The sequence below is a fragment of the Talpa occidentalis genome, unplaced genomic scaffold (assembly GCF_014898055.3).
Source record: "Talpa occidentalis isolate TD23 unplaced genomic scaffold, MPIMG_talOcc4v2.1 talOcc4.8, whole genome shotgun sequence".
Classification (NCBI taxonomy): Eukaryota; Metazoa; Chordata; class Mammalia; order Eulipotyphla; family Talpidae; genus Talpa; species Talpa occidentalis.
The window spans coordinates 70,324,777-70,341,693 of NW_023605194.1; the positions used below are offsets into that span (position 1 = coordinate 70,324,777).

Here is a 16,917-nt window from a genome sequence, read left to right on the forward strand (position 1 = left end):
GTGTGTGTGTAGGTGCACCCAGAGTGTTAGGATCATAGAGTGGGACCAGACAGTGCCAGGGGTGCTGGGGGGAGAGGCAAAGAGGAGGGGGCTGGAACAGCATAGCATCCTCTGGAATGCCCTGACCGCCTTGCGAAGAACAGCTTTTCTCCATCTCTCCCCCAGGCACTGGGGGTGTGGTCAGCGGGATGGGGCTGGAGAAAGCCAGTCCCAGCTGCCCTTTCTAGCTGAGTGATCTCGGACTGATCGCTTCTCTTCCATCAGGGTGACAGTATGGTCCTTTGAAGCTCCTTTTTTCCTTTGATTTCTTTTTCTTTGTCAATCGTGTTACTGAAGTAAAGTTGGTTGACATCATTACATCTGCTTTGGGAATGATAGGTTCAAACCTCTATATTATGTATGTTTTCAAACCCTGCCCACCACCCGTGCCCCAATAATCCCTCTCCCACTCCCACCCTGCACTGCCCCTTCTGGCTGACCCAGTTTTGCAGTTAGATGTCAAGGGATTGTTAGTAGTTTGGATAGTTTGAAATTTTGTTTGGTTTCTCTGTATTTCATATATACGTGAAACTATTTGGTATTTGTCTTTCTCCACGGACTAATTTCACTTAGCATTATCCTATCTAATTCCAACCATGCTGTTGCAAATGGCAAGATTTCATCCTTTTTTAGAGCTGAGTAGTATTCCATCATGTGTCTCTATAGAGCTAAACATTATATCTCTCTCTATACACATTTGTAGATACATATGTGTTTGCACGTGTATGTGTACACACACATTACACTGCATGTTTCTGATCTACTTTCAGTCCTCAGGCACTTAGGTTCCTCCCCATGACTTGGCAATTGTAAACAGCACCAAGGTGCACGCCAGAGTGGGTGCAGCCCTCTTTGAAGGTCTTTGTGAAGACCGAGTGTGAGTGGATACAGCTAAGCACTGAGGGCAGGACCCGGAGTGCTGAACATGATCCGTAAGGTCAACTCTAATTATGTAAACATCATTAAAATCATTCATTGAGCTCTTATGTTAGCAAAATATGAACGCATGGCTCTGTAGGGAACGCCATTGGAAAAACCTGCTGAATGGCATTCTCTGAGAGATCTGGAGAGAACCCTATCTGCTATGGTTCCTGAGAACGTACCCTGGGAAGTGCATTAAGGCTTTGGGGGCTGCAGGGGCCCTTCCTAACATGCTAATGCTTAGGAGGAGGGGCCTGGCTCAGTTAACCTTGCTGGGAGCAATGCCGCATTGGAGAAAGAAGCTTCTCGATGAGTGGATGAGCGCGTTGTGGGTGGGAGGGTCTCGGTGGGCTCATCAGCACCCCTTCAGAAACCAGGCGTCATTTTAGCAGGAAGGAGGGAAATCACTTGGAGAAGGGAGGCACGCAGAGGAGACAGGACTGTTCGCTTCTCGGGACTGTTTTGGGCCAAGCTTCATAATGAAGAGTTGCTGAAATGGCTTCATGCAAGTTGCAGCCAAGTCTTGATTTCACTCCCATCTTGTCTAAAACGTGAAGGCTCTGAGTCCTAGCCCATTTTACATAAAATGATGAGAGACACTGATAGAAGAAAAAGCAGCTCACATCCTGCAGTTTCCTTTTTGTCTGAGGCTGCTCGGCTCTCTCTGGCTCACTTCTGGGCCATTCTGTTCTGAGGTGGGGTCTGTGCCAGCAAGGCACATCCCCAGTACCTCCCAGTGGCGCCCCCAGAGAGGAAGTCGTCCATCAGAGGCCACCGTAGGCAGGTGAAATGTTTTTCTAATTGCCACTAGGAAAAAGCCAGGGCCCAGGGGATTCTCCTGCCCAAGGGAGCCCCTCCCTGGTCTAACCTAATTTGTTGTGTGCATGTGGAACAGACGGGTAGAATTCAACGGTCTGAGGTGTTCCGGTCGGATTGTTTGAAAAATATCTGGGCTCCCGGAAATGTGAGAAGTCTTGTTTCTCTGAGGACCGTCCCCTTGTGGTTCAAACGTGGGTCGCTTTAGAAAGTGAAACTCAGGCCAACAGTGACTGAGTGGGGTCTGTTTTCCTCCCCACATATCGGGGTGCTCAGGAACGGGAAGGCGGGGAAATGCTTGACGTAATGCCTGTTTGTGTTTTGATCAATGTGGCTCTAACGTAGCAGGACAGGGGACAGAAGCTAATTAGCCATCGAAGAAGGTGCTGGCTTTCCAGCCACCCCGAGGAATGGGCCGCCCTGACTTCCTGTGCAGCCGCACACATCATCTGCACACATCATCTGCACATCTGGCTGCAGACAGAGGCCCAGGCCAATCTGGGGAGGCTGCCCGGGGCTGGCGGGGTGGGGGGCAGGGCCAGCGAGCAGGGCAGGAAGAAGAAACTGTAGGTGAGAGCTGTGTTCTGGGGCTTTCTCTCTATACAACAAACTCTGAGATACAAGAAATAAATACAGGCCTCCTCTGAACTTGTGCCCTGGGGACGTTGGCCCAAAAACAGATTCTTACCAGTCGTAGGTCCTGAACAATCTTGAAACGGAATATACTGCTGTGGCCATGAAGACTAGCAAGATAATCTCCCCCACTTCACCCTGGACAAAAAGCAGTGCCTGTGTCCACCTGGAACGCTCTGTGATGTTCTATTTGCTGAGCTTCAAGGAAAGTCAAATGAGGTTGGAGCCAGATGAGAGAACAGTGGAAATAATCAAGGTCCACACTCCTGCATCCTTCCCATGGGGAGCTCCTGAAATGTCAGGTTCCAGAGGAGGAGTGTTGGCCTGAATCGCATGTCCCTTCCAAGTCACCTGTGGGAGCCTAGTCCCCAGGTCCTTGGTATTTGGAGAGAGGAGCATTAGAGGTGACAACGTTAAAATGGGGTCACTAGGCTGGGTCCAAATCCAATGAGACTGCCGGCCTCACAAGCAGGATGAGACACTGACTCAGGACACGGAACCAAGCAGGGAGGCCTCGCGATAAACCAACCCTGATCTTGGACTTTAGCTTGCAGAACTGTCGGAAAATAAATTTCAGGTATTTATGCACCCCTCCCCTGCCCCTCCCCACCTCCAAACCCCCAAGGCTGCGGTATTTGGCTTTGGCAGCCCAAGCAGATGAGTAAAGTTATGACCCATCTGTGATTTCAAGTCAGGGATGGACTCAGAAAGGGTATGAGCGTCTCAGGACGCATCTAGGTCAGACTTCTAGTAAAGTCTGCATGCAACTTATGCAAGAATTCCTGGGATACTTTTCAAAGAGCAGGTCCTGGGGCCCTTCTGGACGGAGAGTGTCGCATTTTCTGGTAGGAGGCCTGAGAATGAATCTTTTGCTCAAACTTCGAGGCCCAGGGGGCGTGGGGGAGTCCAGAGGGCCCCCCGCCCCTTGTCTGGGCCGGAGTGGTTGGAATTAACCACAGCTCAGTGAGGGCTGAAGCTCGGTGGCCCAGGAACTGGCCCCTGCCCCTGTGGGCTTGCTCTCCAGGGACCCCAGTCGGGTTCACCAGCATGTGGGGGACGGTCAGACCAAATGGACTCCTGGGGGCTCTTGATGCTTGGAAGAAACATGTGCTTACCGATCTTCTAAAGGGTATCATGCCATAATCTGAACAATAATCCACAGAACACATGTTCTCTCTCTCATGAGATTTATTTAAAGATGTTATTACCTTGGCACCAAAATCTCAGAGGCCGACAAGGACCGGGAAGGCACCTCCACACCAGCTGAACCCACCTCCATGCCCGCTCTGGGTCAGGGCTGAGCCTCCCCCTGCCCTCGGCAGTTAAAACCTAACATCAGTGATGGAGACAAAAAACATCTACACAAAAGGACGACTTAATGATAATAAGAGGAAGGAGTCTAGTGACCGCAGCCAGGTGCCATGCTTTCATTTATTCTGTCATCTCCAAAGAACAGGGGTGGAAAGTCTTCTCTCCCTTATTATAAGGTGAGCTTCCCTTCCCTCCTTACCAAGACAGCAGAAGTGAAAGAGAAAGGAGTGGGTAAGAGAGGGGTGAGTGAGAAGCCAAGCAGTGAGAAACATTTTCAAAGTAGGCAGGGTCGTGGCTTTCTGCTTAAATAGGACAGTTCACCAGGGACAAGTGAAAACTGCCCCACCCCCTCTTACAAATGTAAGGGATAAAGCAAGATTTCATACGTTTATTGATCTTTTTAAGTGAAATTTAGGCCATTAGAGAAGATTCCCCAGAGCAGTTCACCGGGCCCCCTCTCTACTTTCCAGTGTCCAGCCCTGACCGGTATCCCCCGAGTGACCAGGGGACCTGGGCCGCCCACTTTGAGCCCCGCGGCCCCTGCCTAAGAATCTCCCCTGCTGGGCTGATCAGACCCCTCAGGGCCACCGGAGTCCTGTCTCCCCGGAGGGGGTTGCGGCTGGATGGGGGTTGGGACTGACATCTTCGCTCCAGGTGCTTTCCAGAAACCAGCCTTTTGGCGCTTGAGCTGGACTGATTTTCAGCTGGCCACTTCCAGGCCCCGGGGAGGTGCCCAGGACCCCACCCGGGAGCCGCCGGTTTCTTCGGGGCGGGGAGGAGGACTTGGGGGTCCGGGGCGTGGGGGCGGTGGCTGCCCCTCAGGCCGGTCCGAGGAGGGGGCGCTGGACCCGAGGCGCGCGGCTGGGGCCCAGGGCGCGCGCCCGGGACCCGCGGCCGCCGTGGGGCTCCTCCGGCCTCCGGGGAGCCTCCGGGGGTCCGGCGGGCGGGGTCGCGGCCTAGGCCAGGCGGCGGGTCCCGCCGCGCGGGGGGGCGCGGGTGCGGGCGCGGCCTCGTTAGAGGGCGCTCGGGGGCGGCTCCCTGCGCGCCCGCCCCGCGCGCGCCCTCCCGCCGGCGATCGCGGCCGGGCCGGGCCAGCACCGGAGCCGCCGCCCGCGCCGCGGGACCCGGCGGGCGCGCCGCCGCCGCGCGGGCCCCGCCGCTCCTTCCGCCGCCGCCGCCGCCGGCCATGCGTCCTTCCGGCCCCGCCGGCGCCCGCCGCCCGGCCGGGGGCCCCGCCAGCCTCAGGTAACCGCGGGCCGGGCGCGGGGCGCGGGGGGCCGCCGCGCGGGCGCGGGCGCGGGCGGGGCGGGGGCGCGGGGCCGCCCCCTCCGGACCCGCCCGGGTGACAGCGGCCTCGGAGCCGGTCCTCCGGCCGCGGCCGCCGCGAGGGGAGCAGGGCGCCGCCGCCGCGTCCATGACCGCGACCCCGCGGCCGGGGACACCCGCCGCCGCCGCGCTCGGGCCCGCGCGCGCCGAGGTGAGCCGGCAGGCGCCGCCCGGGGCCGCCGCGGTCCTGCTCCTTCCCCGGCGGGCGCCGGTGGGCTGCGCCCCCAGCCCGGCTCCCGGGGCCCGGCCGGCCCCGACCCCGGCTCCCCAGCGACCACCGCTGCTGGCAGGCCCCGTTCCCAGGGCCGGCGCCCCGCCGCCCGCGGCGCCCCCAGCCCTGCTCCCCACCGACCGGCCCACCAACCGCTGACGCCCCCCCAGTGACCTCCCTCCCAGCCCCCGGCCTGCTTATCCCCGGCCCTGCTCCCCACCTTCCTGACCCCCCAACCTCTTGATACCCCTTGTAGGGCTGCTCCCCACTAGCCCATCTCCCCGATAACCTCCCTCCCTCCCCACTTCTCCCTACCGGCCTCCACCCAGCTGATCCCCTGGCCCTGCTCCTGCCGGCCCCCTGCTCCCCACCTACCTTGCTCTGCTATCGCCCAGGCCGAGCTGATCCCCACCGACTCCTGCTCCCCACCCAGCCCCCTCCTCACCCCCGCTCCTCACCGGGCCCTGCCGCCCCCCCACCTCGCCCCTCGGAGCTGTCCCCCTGGCCCTGTACCCACCCCTCCATCCCCCTCTCCGCGCTGGTCCTCCCTGGCCTTGCTCCCGCCAAACCCAGGGAACCCTTTACCGCCGACCCAGCCCGCTGTCAGCTGGCGCCCCCCCCACCCCCGCGGTCCTTGGCCCTCCCCGCTCTCCCTCCCCCGCCGGTCACTGTCACCCGCTGCCCTCTGGGCCCGGCCTGGTGAGCAGAGGGACCTGCACCCGGAGCCCGGGCGCCAGGACTCGGTCGCCGAACCGGGTGTGCGGGCCGCGGGGAGGGGAGACTGTGCCGGCGCCCGCACCCTTCGCCGGGACCAACCCTGCAGCCCGCCGGCCCGGCTGTCTGTCCGCGTGGGCGCGTGTTTCCAGGCGGCTGGCCCAGTTTTCTTTCTCAATGAATTTTCCTTTCGCCCCAGAAAGCCGGCGCGGACCCCGAGGTGAGCATGGCCGTGACCGTGGACGCTGCCCCGCGGCTGGGCTGGACCGTGCTGAGAGCCCTGCTGCGGTTCGCTTTCATGGTGGCCAACAACCTGGTGGCGATTTCCTCCTACATCTGCTATGTGCTGCTGCTGCAGCCCCTGCGCGTGCTGGATGCCAAGCTCTTCTGGCACCTGGAGGGGCTCATGTACAAGTGGCTGCTGGGCATGGTGGCCTCGTGGGGCTGGTACGCAGGATACACAGGTAAGAGCGCTGGCACCTTGGAGGTCACCCCTAGGGCTGAAGATGCTTAGAGGGTTGAACAGATACATGGAAAACACTTGTATTGATTTCCTCCCTTTCCATCCCAGTTATCTGCAGAAGTTAATTTCATAATCACACACTGATGAAATCCTCAAATACATTTTTCACGTGATTGACATTTCTTCAGATGGCTCTGCAGTGGCTGTATGGTGGCCGAGCCTGGAGCTCCTGAGGGCTTCCTGCAGGGAACAGGCTGCAGCTTCAGCCCAGGAGGCAGGGCTGCAAAGGATGGGGCTTCCTTTGTTGGGGGAGGGGGTTTGGTTCTTTGCCGAAGTGTGTCCTACCGTGTTCATATTTTAAGCCCAGCAGAAAGATGGCTCACTCTGCTGTTACATAGGTTTCTTTTGTTTGCCAGCATCGGTGTTGTAGCTCATAAATCTGTCTTTCACTATTAACTGTCAAAAAAAAATAAGTTTTGCCCAGGCTAAGCTCATTTATCTTGCACCTAACTCTAAGTGGGGTTCTAGCACTGCCTCTCCCTTGCTGGGAAGCAGGCACCCTGTGACTCTGAAGCAGACTCTTCAAGAGCTGAGTGGGAAACGGTGCGTGGCTGAACCTGTGAGCTTTGCACCCTGCCTCCTGTGAGATTCTGGACCATATTTATTTGACTTTTGGCTTCCTAAGATTTGCATAGTGAAGAAAGCATGGAGGTTTCTAGCGGTTATCTTGGATTTTTGAGGCTTTTATAGTAGGATTTCATAACTGTTAGGTTGACTCCTTCGTGATGAAGTCACAGAAGCTGCGGTCGCCAGGGCCAGGTCGGTATTTGGAGAGTGAGCTGGGCACCCCCACAGCACAGCAGTTCCCATTCGGAGGTCTGAGCCCTTCTTCCTGCTCAGGCCACATGTGCACTGGGTACAGTGCACCAGCCCAGTGCTGGCAGCCCCCACTCTCACGGAGGGGCCAGACCCTCGAACCCATGTGCCCTCGCTGCCCCCCACGCAGCCCTGCCTCCTTCCACAGAGCCATTTGTTACCTGCAAGGCCCGGAGCCTCTGGGGCAGTGCCCCGTGTCTCATTGACATCCCTGTGCTCTCTGGACACGGTAGGTGAGTATGCTATCTGAGGCCCTGCTCGTGGCAGCGGCAGTGACAGAGGAAAGGTGAGCCTCTAGTTTGGGGCTCTGTGTTGTCACCTGAGGTGCACGGTGGGCGTGGGGTCAGCTTGCGATGTGCCGAACAGGACTCGGAGCGCTCCTTTTCCTGCAGTGTACTGAGCTCAGCTTGCTTTAAACGCACTCCTAAAGAAATAAATAAATGATCTCTTGGTATTTTTAGATACAAATTCCAGAAATCCATTTTACTTAAACACAATGCAATTACTGAAATGTTTCTGCATTTGCATTTGTGCGTGTGGTATATCGTGTGAGGTGATGAGCAAAATGAATTTGGTCTTGACCTTGAGATTGTAAGGTGCGGGGCAGCGGCAGTGCTGCTGGTGCTCCATTGGTTACCTCCAGCCACAGCTCAGCCACAGTGGGCCTGGAGGAGGGGTTTCGGGGTGTCTCTGCCCAAGGTGTAGCATGGCACAGGCCACACCTCTTTGTGCCTCTGAACCACCTGCTCTTTTTCAGTCTACACCGTTTCACCACTCGACCGGTTTGTCTCATTTGAATGTAGACTCTGCTGTGTGGTTGTCAGCGGTTGTCCTGCAGGTGCCATGCGTGAGCCCAGAGGGCCGATTAAGGCTGGTGGCTTCCAGGGAGGCCGTGCTGGGCCAGGAGTGTGCGCCCTAAGAGGGCCTGGGATGAACGGCCTTGCTGGGGCCTGTGTTTCGTGTCTCCCTTTTGCATCAGAAGCAGGTGGGTCCCCTACCCCCTCCCTATGCCCGAGTTTCACAGGTGGGAAGTTCATTCCCACCAGAGGGATTCCACTTGGCCATTAATCATGTTTCAGAAGAAAAATTGCCAGACTTTGTGGAAAACACACTTCTGAGGAAACCTTAAATATTAATTAGGAAGCTGAAAATCGAATATGGAGGTGGAGCTTCATCCAGTCGTGCCCTGGGTCTGAGTCCAGGGCTTCTCAGCTCTGCTGCTGAGGCCTTGTGGTCCTCCGGGACCCCCGCCTGCTCATGGCCATTTAACTTCACACCCACTGAGTGGAGCAATGTTTAGACCCAGTCTAGGCCACACCAACCACCTTTTAAGTCCTCGGTGCCAGGCGGCTGGTGCTGCTGGACCAGGCAGTGCCCACATAAGCCAACGCTTGTGTCGTCCTAGAACATTCTGTGGGTGGGTCTTATACACAGGAAGCATGGCTTGCTTCTCTTCCTTGGGAAAAGTGCAATTTCTCTCGATCAAAAGAGTATTTTTCTAGACGTCATTCTAAACAGATTTCCTCAGGGAGAAGGATTTATTAATATTTTATAAAATTGTCTCTTAAGTGGAGGTAAATGCCACAAAATGAGTCCTTTACTTTCTAGACCTGCTTCAGGGTGGGAGTGCTGAGTGGCAGGCCCAGAAGCTCAAGGGTGCTGCCTTGGGCCTTCTGGGCACTGGAGCTCCACTTATGCACAGGGAGATAGGGGGCTCTCTGGGGCCCCCAGGGTCCGCCTGCTTGTCACCTGCATGCTCACTGCTGGCCAGAGCCTGGGGACGCGGGCTTGGCTCGTTCAAGCGGTGACGATCTGCGTCCGCCCTTGAGCGGGGCTGTGGGGACCCTCACGCTGAGGGGCAGTGCTGGGCTGCCTCCGCCCAAACACTTCAAGGGTGCAGGGAGAGGCCAGCACAGCCGGGATCACCGCAGAGCGCTCACCCACGCCTTCCGTGCATGAGTCAGGACCCCCCCAGCCCCCCAATTCAGTGAAGACTGGCCAATTTCACAGTTCTTTTTTTTAAGCAACATGTATTTAATATGGTTTATTTTGATTTTCATTGACTTATTTTAATATCATTGTTCCCTGCCCAAACATTTAATCACTGTCTCTGTAGACAGAGTTGTTAACAAATACTCATTATGAGTGGAACTTCCAGAGTTTCTAAACAGAATGCCAGGCTCGTGGGTCAGCCTGGCTAGGAGAGGCAGAGGGGCCAGGGGCCTGGCACAGAGCTCTGAGTCTGGGCACATGCTCACTCTGGGTGTTGACTTGGGTGGCTTCAAGGAAAGCTGATGGCGATCATGCTCAGCCCCTACTCCCCGGCGCCAGCTGTGGAGCCATGCGAGTCTTTCTGGGCTATTTGATTATTGGACAGTGTTTATCTGGGATCCAGATGCATTGTGTGAGAATTAATTGTGTATCTGACCTTAAGTCCTAGAGAAAGCTTTTCAAATGTGTTATGGAGCAGTTTTTTTTCCACCTTTGACTCATAAACCAATTTACTGCAACAAGAGGAACATTTAAAAAAGTGAAATAGGAGAGAATTAACTAGAAACACTGGGGAGTGTGTGTACCGGCACCGGGCAGCATCAGAGATGGGTGCTCGGGGAGTCACTAGTGTCCAGAAGGCCTCATGGACTTAGGGGCGTTCTGGGGCTCACAGCTTCATTAGCTTGGACCTGAACATCTCCGCTGGGGGTAAGCTCCTCCCCTGCCCTGCACTAAGCCCCCTAGCTGTCAGCTGGTTCCCACAGAGTGGGGATCTTATGATATCTTACAGTATTGAGTGGATGTGGGGTGCTGCCCACCTCCCCGAGGCCTGGTGTCCGGCTGCTACAGCCACAAGTCAGGCCCCAAGCTGGCCCGAGCTGGAGTGTTTCTCACCCATGCTCACACTGGCCTTCTGGCACCTGCCCGCAATGCCAGCTGTGCACAGGCACACCTTCCTGAGCTGCGCAGGTGTGGGCCGGGGGCTGTGGGGGCACACGCCTAGGTGGGGAGAGGGTGCCCCAGCTCTGTGGGGTGCACTGCTCTCTGGGGGTGAGAAGAGTGGGTTGCTCTGGCCCAGGAGCCCGAGATGATTGACACCCCTGTCGGGCCAGCCCTGTCATCAGTGACTCGTAGATTCAAAAGCCTTGACTGGTTTGGGTTTGTCTCTGTGGTGATGAAATGAACTTGCTTTTCCCGCCACGCCAGCCTGGAGCACCCCAGTGCCGTGTGGCGTGCTGTGCAGGGACCCTCTCTGGGGTCCTCACGTTGAGCTGGAGGCCCAAAACAGCTACCCTGTTTTGGCTTCTCCCCCGCTGCGCATGGTGCCTGGTCTCCGAAGAGCTGCTCACTGCTGGCCTCAGCTCCGTGCGCTGAGTGTGGCTTGATTTGGGATTCCCCCCTTGCGTCTTTTTGGGTTTGGGGCATGAAATCTCTTTCCCACCTGGCCACTCTCTAGCCCCTGCAAGCAAGTGCCTAGAACATTTCTAGCCCCTGCAAGCAAGCGCCTAGAACATTCCTGTGGGAGAATGAAAGAAAAAGTTGCTTCAATGGAAGTCTTTGCCGCTGCTGCGAATTTCACAGAAGCCCACAAGCCCATAAGCCCATCTCTGCCTTTCCAGAGAATACTGCAGCTCAGGTCCTGAGCGCTTGACATACATTGTCCCGGTGTGGGGAGTAACCACCTGGTCCCAAGGCCACACCTTAATGGAGGTTGGCATAGACCCAGGCGAGGGGCTTTCAGTTGAGTGTTTTGACTTTTACATGGAAAACAGCCAAAGGTGGGTGTGGTTGGTTGCTCTTAGACCACAAGTCTGAGATCTGGTCTTATCTCAAAGACAGTGTGTAATGGACGTATTTATTTCAGGGAGTTTTACAAACAGCCTGTAAAGGGTCGATTCACACATAGGTGTCCCCTGTGCAGTTTCACCGGAGCAGGAGGGTCGATGGCGGTGCTGGCCCAGTCGCAGCGTGGGACCAGCTGGTGACAGTCCCCTCCTCTTTTTGTTTCACTGGCTGTGTATGTCTTTGTCTGCCCTCTGGCTTTCAGGCTTGTCACGTTACTTTGATTTAGACATGTCTTTAGTCGTCAAAATGGAATTAGGCTTTACTTTATGAGTCAATTTGAAAATCTCTTTCAGATGAGTTGAGTCCATTTTCTTTTATTGATATGTCCGCCCCATTCTTATGCATTCTGTTTTCATATCTATAAACCCTAAGTCTTTCACTGTGTGGTCTGCTTTTCTTCTCTTTTTGTTGTTCTGATCTTAAGGAAGACTTGCATGTCTGTCATTAGGCTCTTCATAGGATAGTCTTCGTTTTCTGTTGGCAGTAGCTGTTAGTTGTCTTCTGTGAACAAAGATAAATTCCAGCCCAGTCCTCTCTGCTTTCTCCCCACCCCCAGCTATAACAGTATTTGCATTTGTACCATGGAGCCTGGCTCTGCTTCTGCCCCTTGGAGGCTGAGCTTCCAAACTGCCCATGGGCTCCCAGCTGGTTCTTCGAGGTAACTATAAGCTTGTTATACTTCCCCCTGGCTCTCTCCTTTCTCTGAATTTTTATCATTTGCATCTTTACCTTGTGATGACCTCTAAAATTTATCTTCTATTTTTGATCAACTTGTCTCCGTAATTCTTCAGTTACATACATGTAATGCTCTCCTACATCCTTTTGCAAAACCTTCCCCTGGTTTCCTATGATAGTTCCTCCATCAGGAATAACAAAACAACATGGGAATATTATGCTTACAGCACTTTCAGAACTTCTTTTTGATGCTTTCCACCTGCAGGCTGGCTTAGCAGGGAATAAACCTTAGCTCACCCTTTCTTTCCCTGGCGATCTCACAGATGTTGTGCAAATGTCTTCTGGCCTTAGATGTTGTATGACGCCAGCTTGAAGTTTTCCCCATTATTAATTACTTTATTTTTCTGTCTGTGTGCCCAAAGGATTCTCTTTTTCTTTCTTATACCTAGTAACTTTATTGGGACAGGCTGGTATTGACTGGTTTGCTGTTTCCTGTGACATGGGTGCCTTTTTAAGAGTAGATTCAGATCTGTGTTTATTTCAGGAAAGTTTTCTTTGATTATATCTTCACGTAGTTAATTCTGTTTGATGGTTTTGGGGACCCCATGGGCTCTCCGTTGCCTGCCTTTATATTTTTACTTCCTCTCTAGCCTTTTGAACCTTTCTCAAGTTTTCTGCCTTGGCTGTGTCTGCGTCTTTGTGACACCTTCTATCTCTTATCGGTATCTTCTTCACATCTGTGATGCTATGTTTATTCTTCTGTTTCTCTCTTGAGTTCTGCCAGCTCACACTTCCCCTGTCCCTATTGTCTACACATTTTTCCTTGAGATCTTGTGATCTTCATAGGATGGTGACTTCTTTGATTTTCTTAAATTCATGCAAGCATGAATTTGAATTTTAGTCATATTTTTATCTTCCCCATTATAATATTCTTCTGGTGAGTCAACAGTCAGAACATCACACTGCTTGTCTGCTGTTTTTCCAGCATGTGTCAGTGCTGTGCCAGTCGCTGCCTGCTCCTTTACAGTGATGACCTGGGTTTTCCTCAGCCAGGTGTTTGTAGGTGGTGTGGGTGGGGTGAGGTAGATTCAGATTTCTCCCTCACACATGGTGTCTGGGGGTGTTTCTCTGTGTGCCCACAAATCCTCTGCCTCTCCAAGCCAGACTCAGCCTTGGAGGCTTCCTCTGCCAATTCTAGGCTTCCCGGCCCTCCCTCTGCCCAGGGCTGGGGAAGCCGGGCCTGAAGGCTGTGCATTTTTGCTCTTGCTTCCTGCCTCTGGCCGCTGCCACCCTTCCCCCTGCCGCACCCATCCTGCCAGCTCTCCACATTCTATCTGCCCTCAGCCCTGTGGGTCCCAGCCTGATCTCATGGAGTTTGGAGTTTTTATATCTTTGCTGAACAAGGAGTTTACGGCAGTGTATTCCCTTCCTCCTGTTGCTGTGTGTCTCTTCCGGAAGTGTTGGGTGAGCAGCTCCACCACATTCATACCAGAAGTGTTACGCGAGATTGTTATTCAGTGATGTAATCATAATTTGGAGAGGCCTGTCACCAGTCTGCTGTGTCACTAGTTGATTACTGTGAGATGGAGACCAATTTTATCATCTAATTCATCTTCTTTGAGGCCTGTTTATTTTTTTCTCCCTATGGTTCCCAGACTGTTTTGATTCTTGGACAATTTAGCAGTGGAAGACAGTTAAGATCCCACTCTGTCTGTTTCACTACAGTTAGAATTGTCGCCAGAATAAATGGGAGAAGGGACTTACCTCTGACGCGTCAGTGAGGAGTATGAAGGAAATATCACAGATGCTGCTTGAGAGGGTCTGGTCTGTGGCCAACCTTGAAAACATCAAAGCACATCAATGTTCCCCAAACTTCAATAAATACATGTAAAGTATGTGAGTTTTCCCCACTCTCCAAATGTAGAGTGTTCTGATAAACACATTTTATAAGCAGAAGTGCATAAAGCAGAGAAGTGATCACCATTAATTTATATAGAAGAATTTTTAAGCATTCCTAGACCCCTAAAATAGTCTCCCAAATCATAATACATGGCACATAAATGGCACTAAAATTACACCAAGATGTCATCAAACCAACAATGCTATGATGAGCATCCAGCAGAGGTGCCGGCGCTGGCACAGCTGCTGCAAACCCAGCACTGAACACACTCTTGCTTTTCACCTTTTATCATAAAAGCGAAAGTCATCTTTGGATTTCTGCTGTTTAGTGAACACAGGTACTAATGTGGGTGTTTCATAAAAGTAAAGTGGTGTAAATGCAAACTGGAAAATCATGGGATATCTGTATTACAGATATTAAACATATTAAGTATGAGTAATATATATTAAATATATTAAGTATATGTACACAAAAGACAGTTTATTTGTTCTAAACTAATTTCAGGACTTTTCAGAGTTTGCAAACTAGAGGCCATATTCAATGCAAATATGTTTCTTTTGGCCATAGCAACGTTTCAACTTTTTAAAATTATTATTATTAGTTGCTGACAGTTCGAAATTAGGATGCTTTCACAAATCATATACGATAAAATCAAGATTCCCAGCTTTTGAGAGATCAGGAGCCTGACTGCCTCCTTCAAGTCTGTAAATGAGGATGCCCCGGTCACTGGGACCCGAGGTCGGCTCGCCCACACCCACCTCTTCCTCCTCTGACCTCAGCCCATTTTGCTGATTTTCATTACCTGCCTGAACTCCAGAGGCTGAACCATTCATCTCCAGTCACAGCCATGCGGCTCTTTCTGTTCAGCGCCTGCGAGTTGCTTTGCTTTTATGTGCCCGCAGAGGAGTAATGTCCACATCAGAAAGGGAAGGCCTGTGCGTGTCCGCAGCTGCTGGCTTCCTGCAGCGGGGCCCAGGACGGAAACTGGAAAGCAATGAGCAGCGACAGGTGGGAACCATGGCCCCAGTGCCTAAGCTCCTGTGCTGTGACGGGTTGCTTCCCTCCCCGGGCTCCACCACTGGAGTTGTCCTTCCTACGTCAGCTACTTCTCTCTGCTGTGCACACCCTCACTGGGACAGGCTGGTTGGGTTCTGCTTCCAGGTGCAGTACTAACAACCGAGAGGCTCTGTGGGAAAGCGTGCATCCATCTTAGTGATGAGGTTATGCTTTTCTTAAGGTCTAGTCTGTCTGATCAAACTTGGCCAGCAAGACACTTTCCCTAACCTTTTTTCACTCATTAAACTTTAAGAGACCATTATGAGTCATGGATATAAGACACATTTTGCATCTACCGTTATTAGAACTTTGCATTGTTTGACACTTTAAGGGAAAAAAAATCCGTAAATGTATATACATCAAGATGTCTCTGACTTCTCAAAAGACTAAACTAGATTCACTGTGGCGTGAGTGTTAACAGTGTATAGACACACGCATGCACACATAGGTGTATTTAAATTGAGGCTTCATATACTGTGAAATTCACCAATTAGAAATGCACAATCAAGTGGTTTTTTAGCACAGTCCTAAGATCATGCGGCCATCACCACTGTCTGATTCGGAACATTCCATCAGCCTTTATTTTAGGTGGCTACCCGGTTTCTGCCTGCCCCAAGCAAATCTGTGGATCTGCCTGTGCTGGACACTCACTCCACATGAAGCTGGTTGTGCGAGGCCTTTCCAATCTGCCCCCTCCCCTCAGCAGCGCCTTGGCAAGGCCCATCCCCTCGTGTGTGCCAGTGTCTCCCTCCTGTGTGGACCGAAACCTAGTTCTCCTTGCTGCTGCACCAGTTTGCTTGGACATTCACCAATGGGGAACGTTTGGTCGCTGCTACTCTTGATGGCAATAACGGAGCTGAGTGCCGCTGCTGTCCGCATCCGCGTGTGGGCTTTCCTGGGGATGTGTCTCTAGTCCCGTGAGCCTGGGCGCGGAATGGCCGGGCCATGAGAACACTTTGTTCCCCTAGGGGCTCCCCCAGGACTAGGGGGACCATTTCCATGCCCTCACCAAGACCTTTGGTTTTCTCTGGGTGCTCTTTGACTGTCTCCGTGTCTGGGAAGCGCTGCCCCATCATGCTCTGATCCACATTTATTTCCCAGGGGTCTGTGCTGCCGAATGTCCTTTCCCGCCCTTGGCTGGCGTATCTTCTTCGGAGGAAGGTCCTTTTGTTCAAGTTCTTTTTTTAAAGTGGGTTATTTGTCCATTTACTGTTGTGCTGTAAATAGTTTTTCTCTGTCCCATGCTCAGCCCCTCTGTCTCTCACGGGCCGTGTGCCTCTGGAGTCACGTCTGGGAACCACTGCCGAACTCGTCAAGGTTACAGCTGCCTTTTCTTTTGAGAGTTTAGTTTTACATTCAGGTAGGTCTGTGATCCCCTTTGACTTGGTTTTCTCTACGGTGTGAGGTTGGAGTCCAAGCGTCAGGCCTCTGCTCAGGTGACTGGTTGACCCAGCACTGGTGCTGGAGGGCCAGGGCTGTGCACAGGTGCCTGGCCATGGCTTGGGGGTCTGTTCTGGACTCTCCACTCTGTCTCCTGCCTGCCAGGTCCACACGGCCTCTGTTAGCATAGTTTTGCAGTAAGTTTTGAGTTAAGTATATCTTGTTGTATTTTAATTCTTTAAAACTCTCCTCCCTTCCTGTTGGGTATTCTGCTTGCTCACTCTCAGAAACCCCGTGTCACACAGCGGTTTTGGATTTTAAAGTGTTTGCTGAGTTAGAACAATGTTTTTCTAGAATTAATATTTTTAACTGGATTAAGTGACCCCTTCCTATGTTGAGGAAATGCTTGCTGGGTACATGTCTGATTGGGCATCGTCTTAAGGTATTTTTGTGAGGAGGAATAGCAGTGTTTGCTGTTTGCTTGCTCAAGGAGACCAGGATACTAGCTGTAGAAGAGCTCGTGCAATTAGGCAGTCAAATGTTTATTGACCACCTACTGCAGGAGAGGAAAGGTACTGATTTTTTTTTTAAGATTTATTTATTTATGCATACAAGAACTGGGGTGTAGGCCAGAGGTGCAGGGGGTGAGAAGATTCACCAGAGACAGAGTGGGGAACAGAACAGGCAGATCCATGAAATCCACTGCTGAGGGGAGCAGCGGGGAGACAGGAGAGGTCTGCTGCACCGTGTGGGTCAGCT

At 53.0% G+C, this 16,917-nt stretch overlaps 1 protein-coding gene across 1 annotated transcript in view; it reads left to right on the forward strand.

The window, feature by feature from the left end:
- The first annotated feature begins 6,170 nt into the window (after nt 1-6,170).
- LPGAT1 (lysophosphatidylglycerol acyltransferase 1) overlaps nt 6,171-16,917 on the forward strand; it is a 38,870-nt gene continuing 28,123 nt past the window's right edge. The window contains exon 1 of the mRNA XM_037495856.2: nt 6,171-6,435. Coding sequence (XP_037351753.1) covers nt 6,198-6,435 — 238 coding nt within the window. The 5' untranslated portion in view covers nt 6,171-6,197. The remainder of the gene's footprint in view (nt 6,436-16,917) is intronic.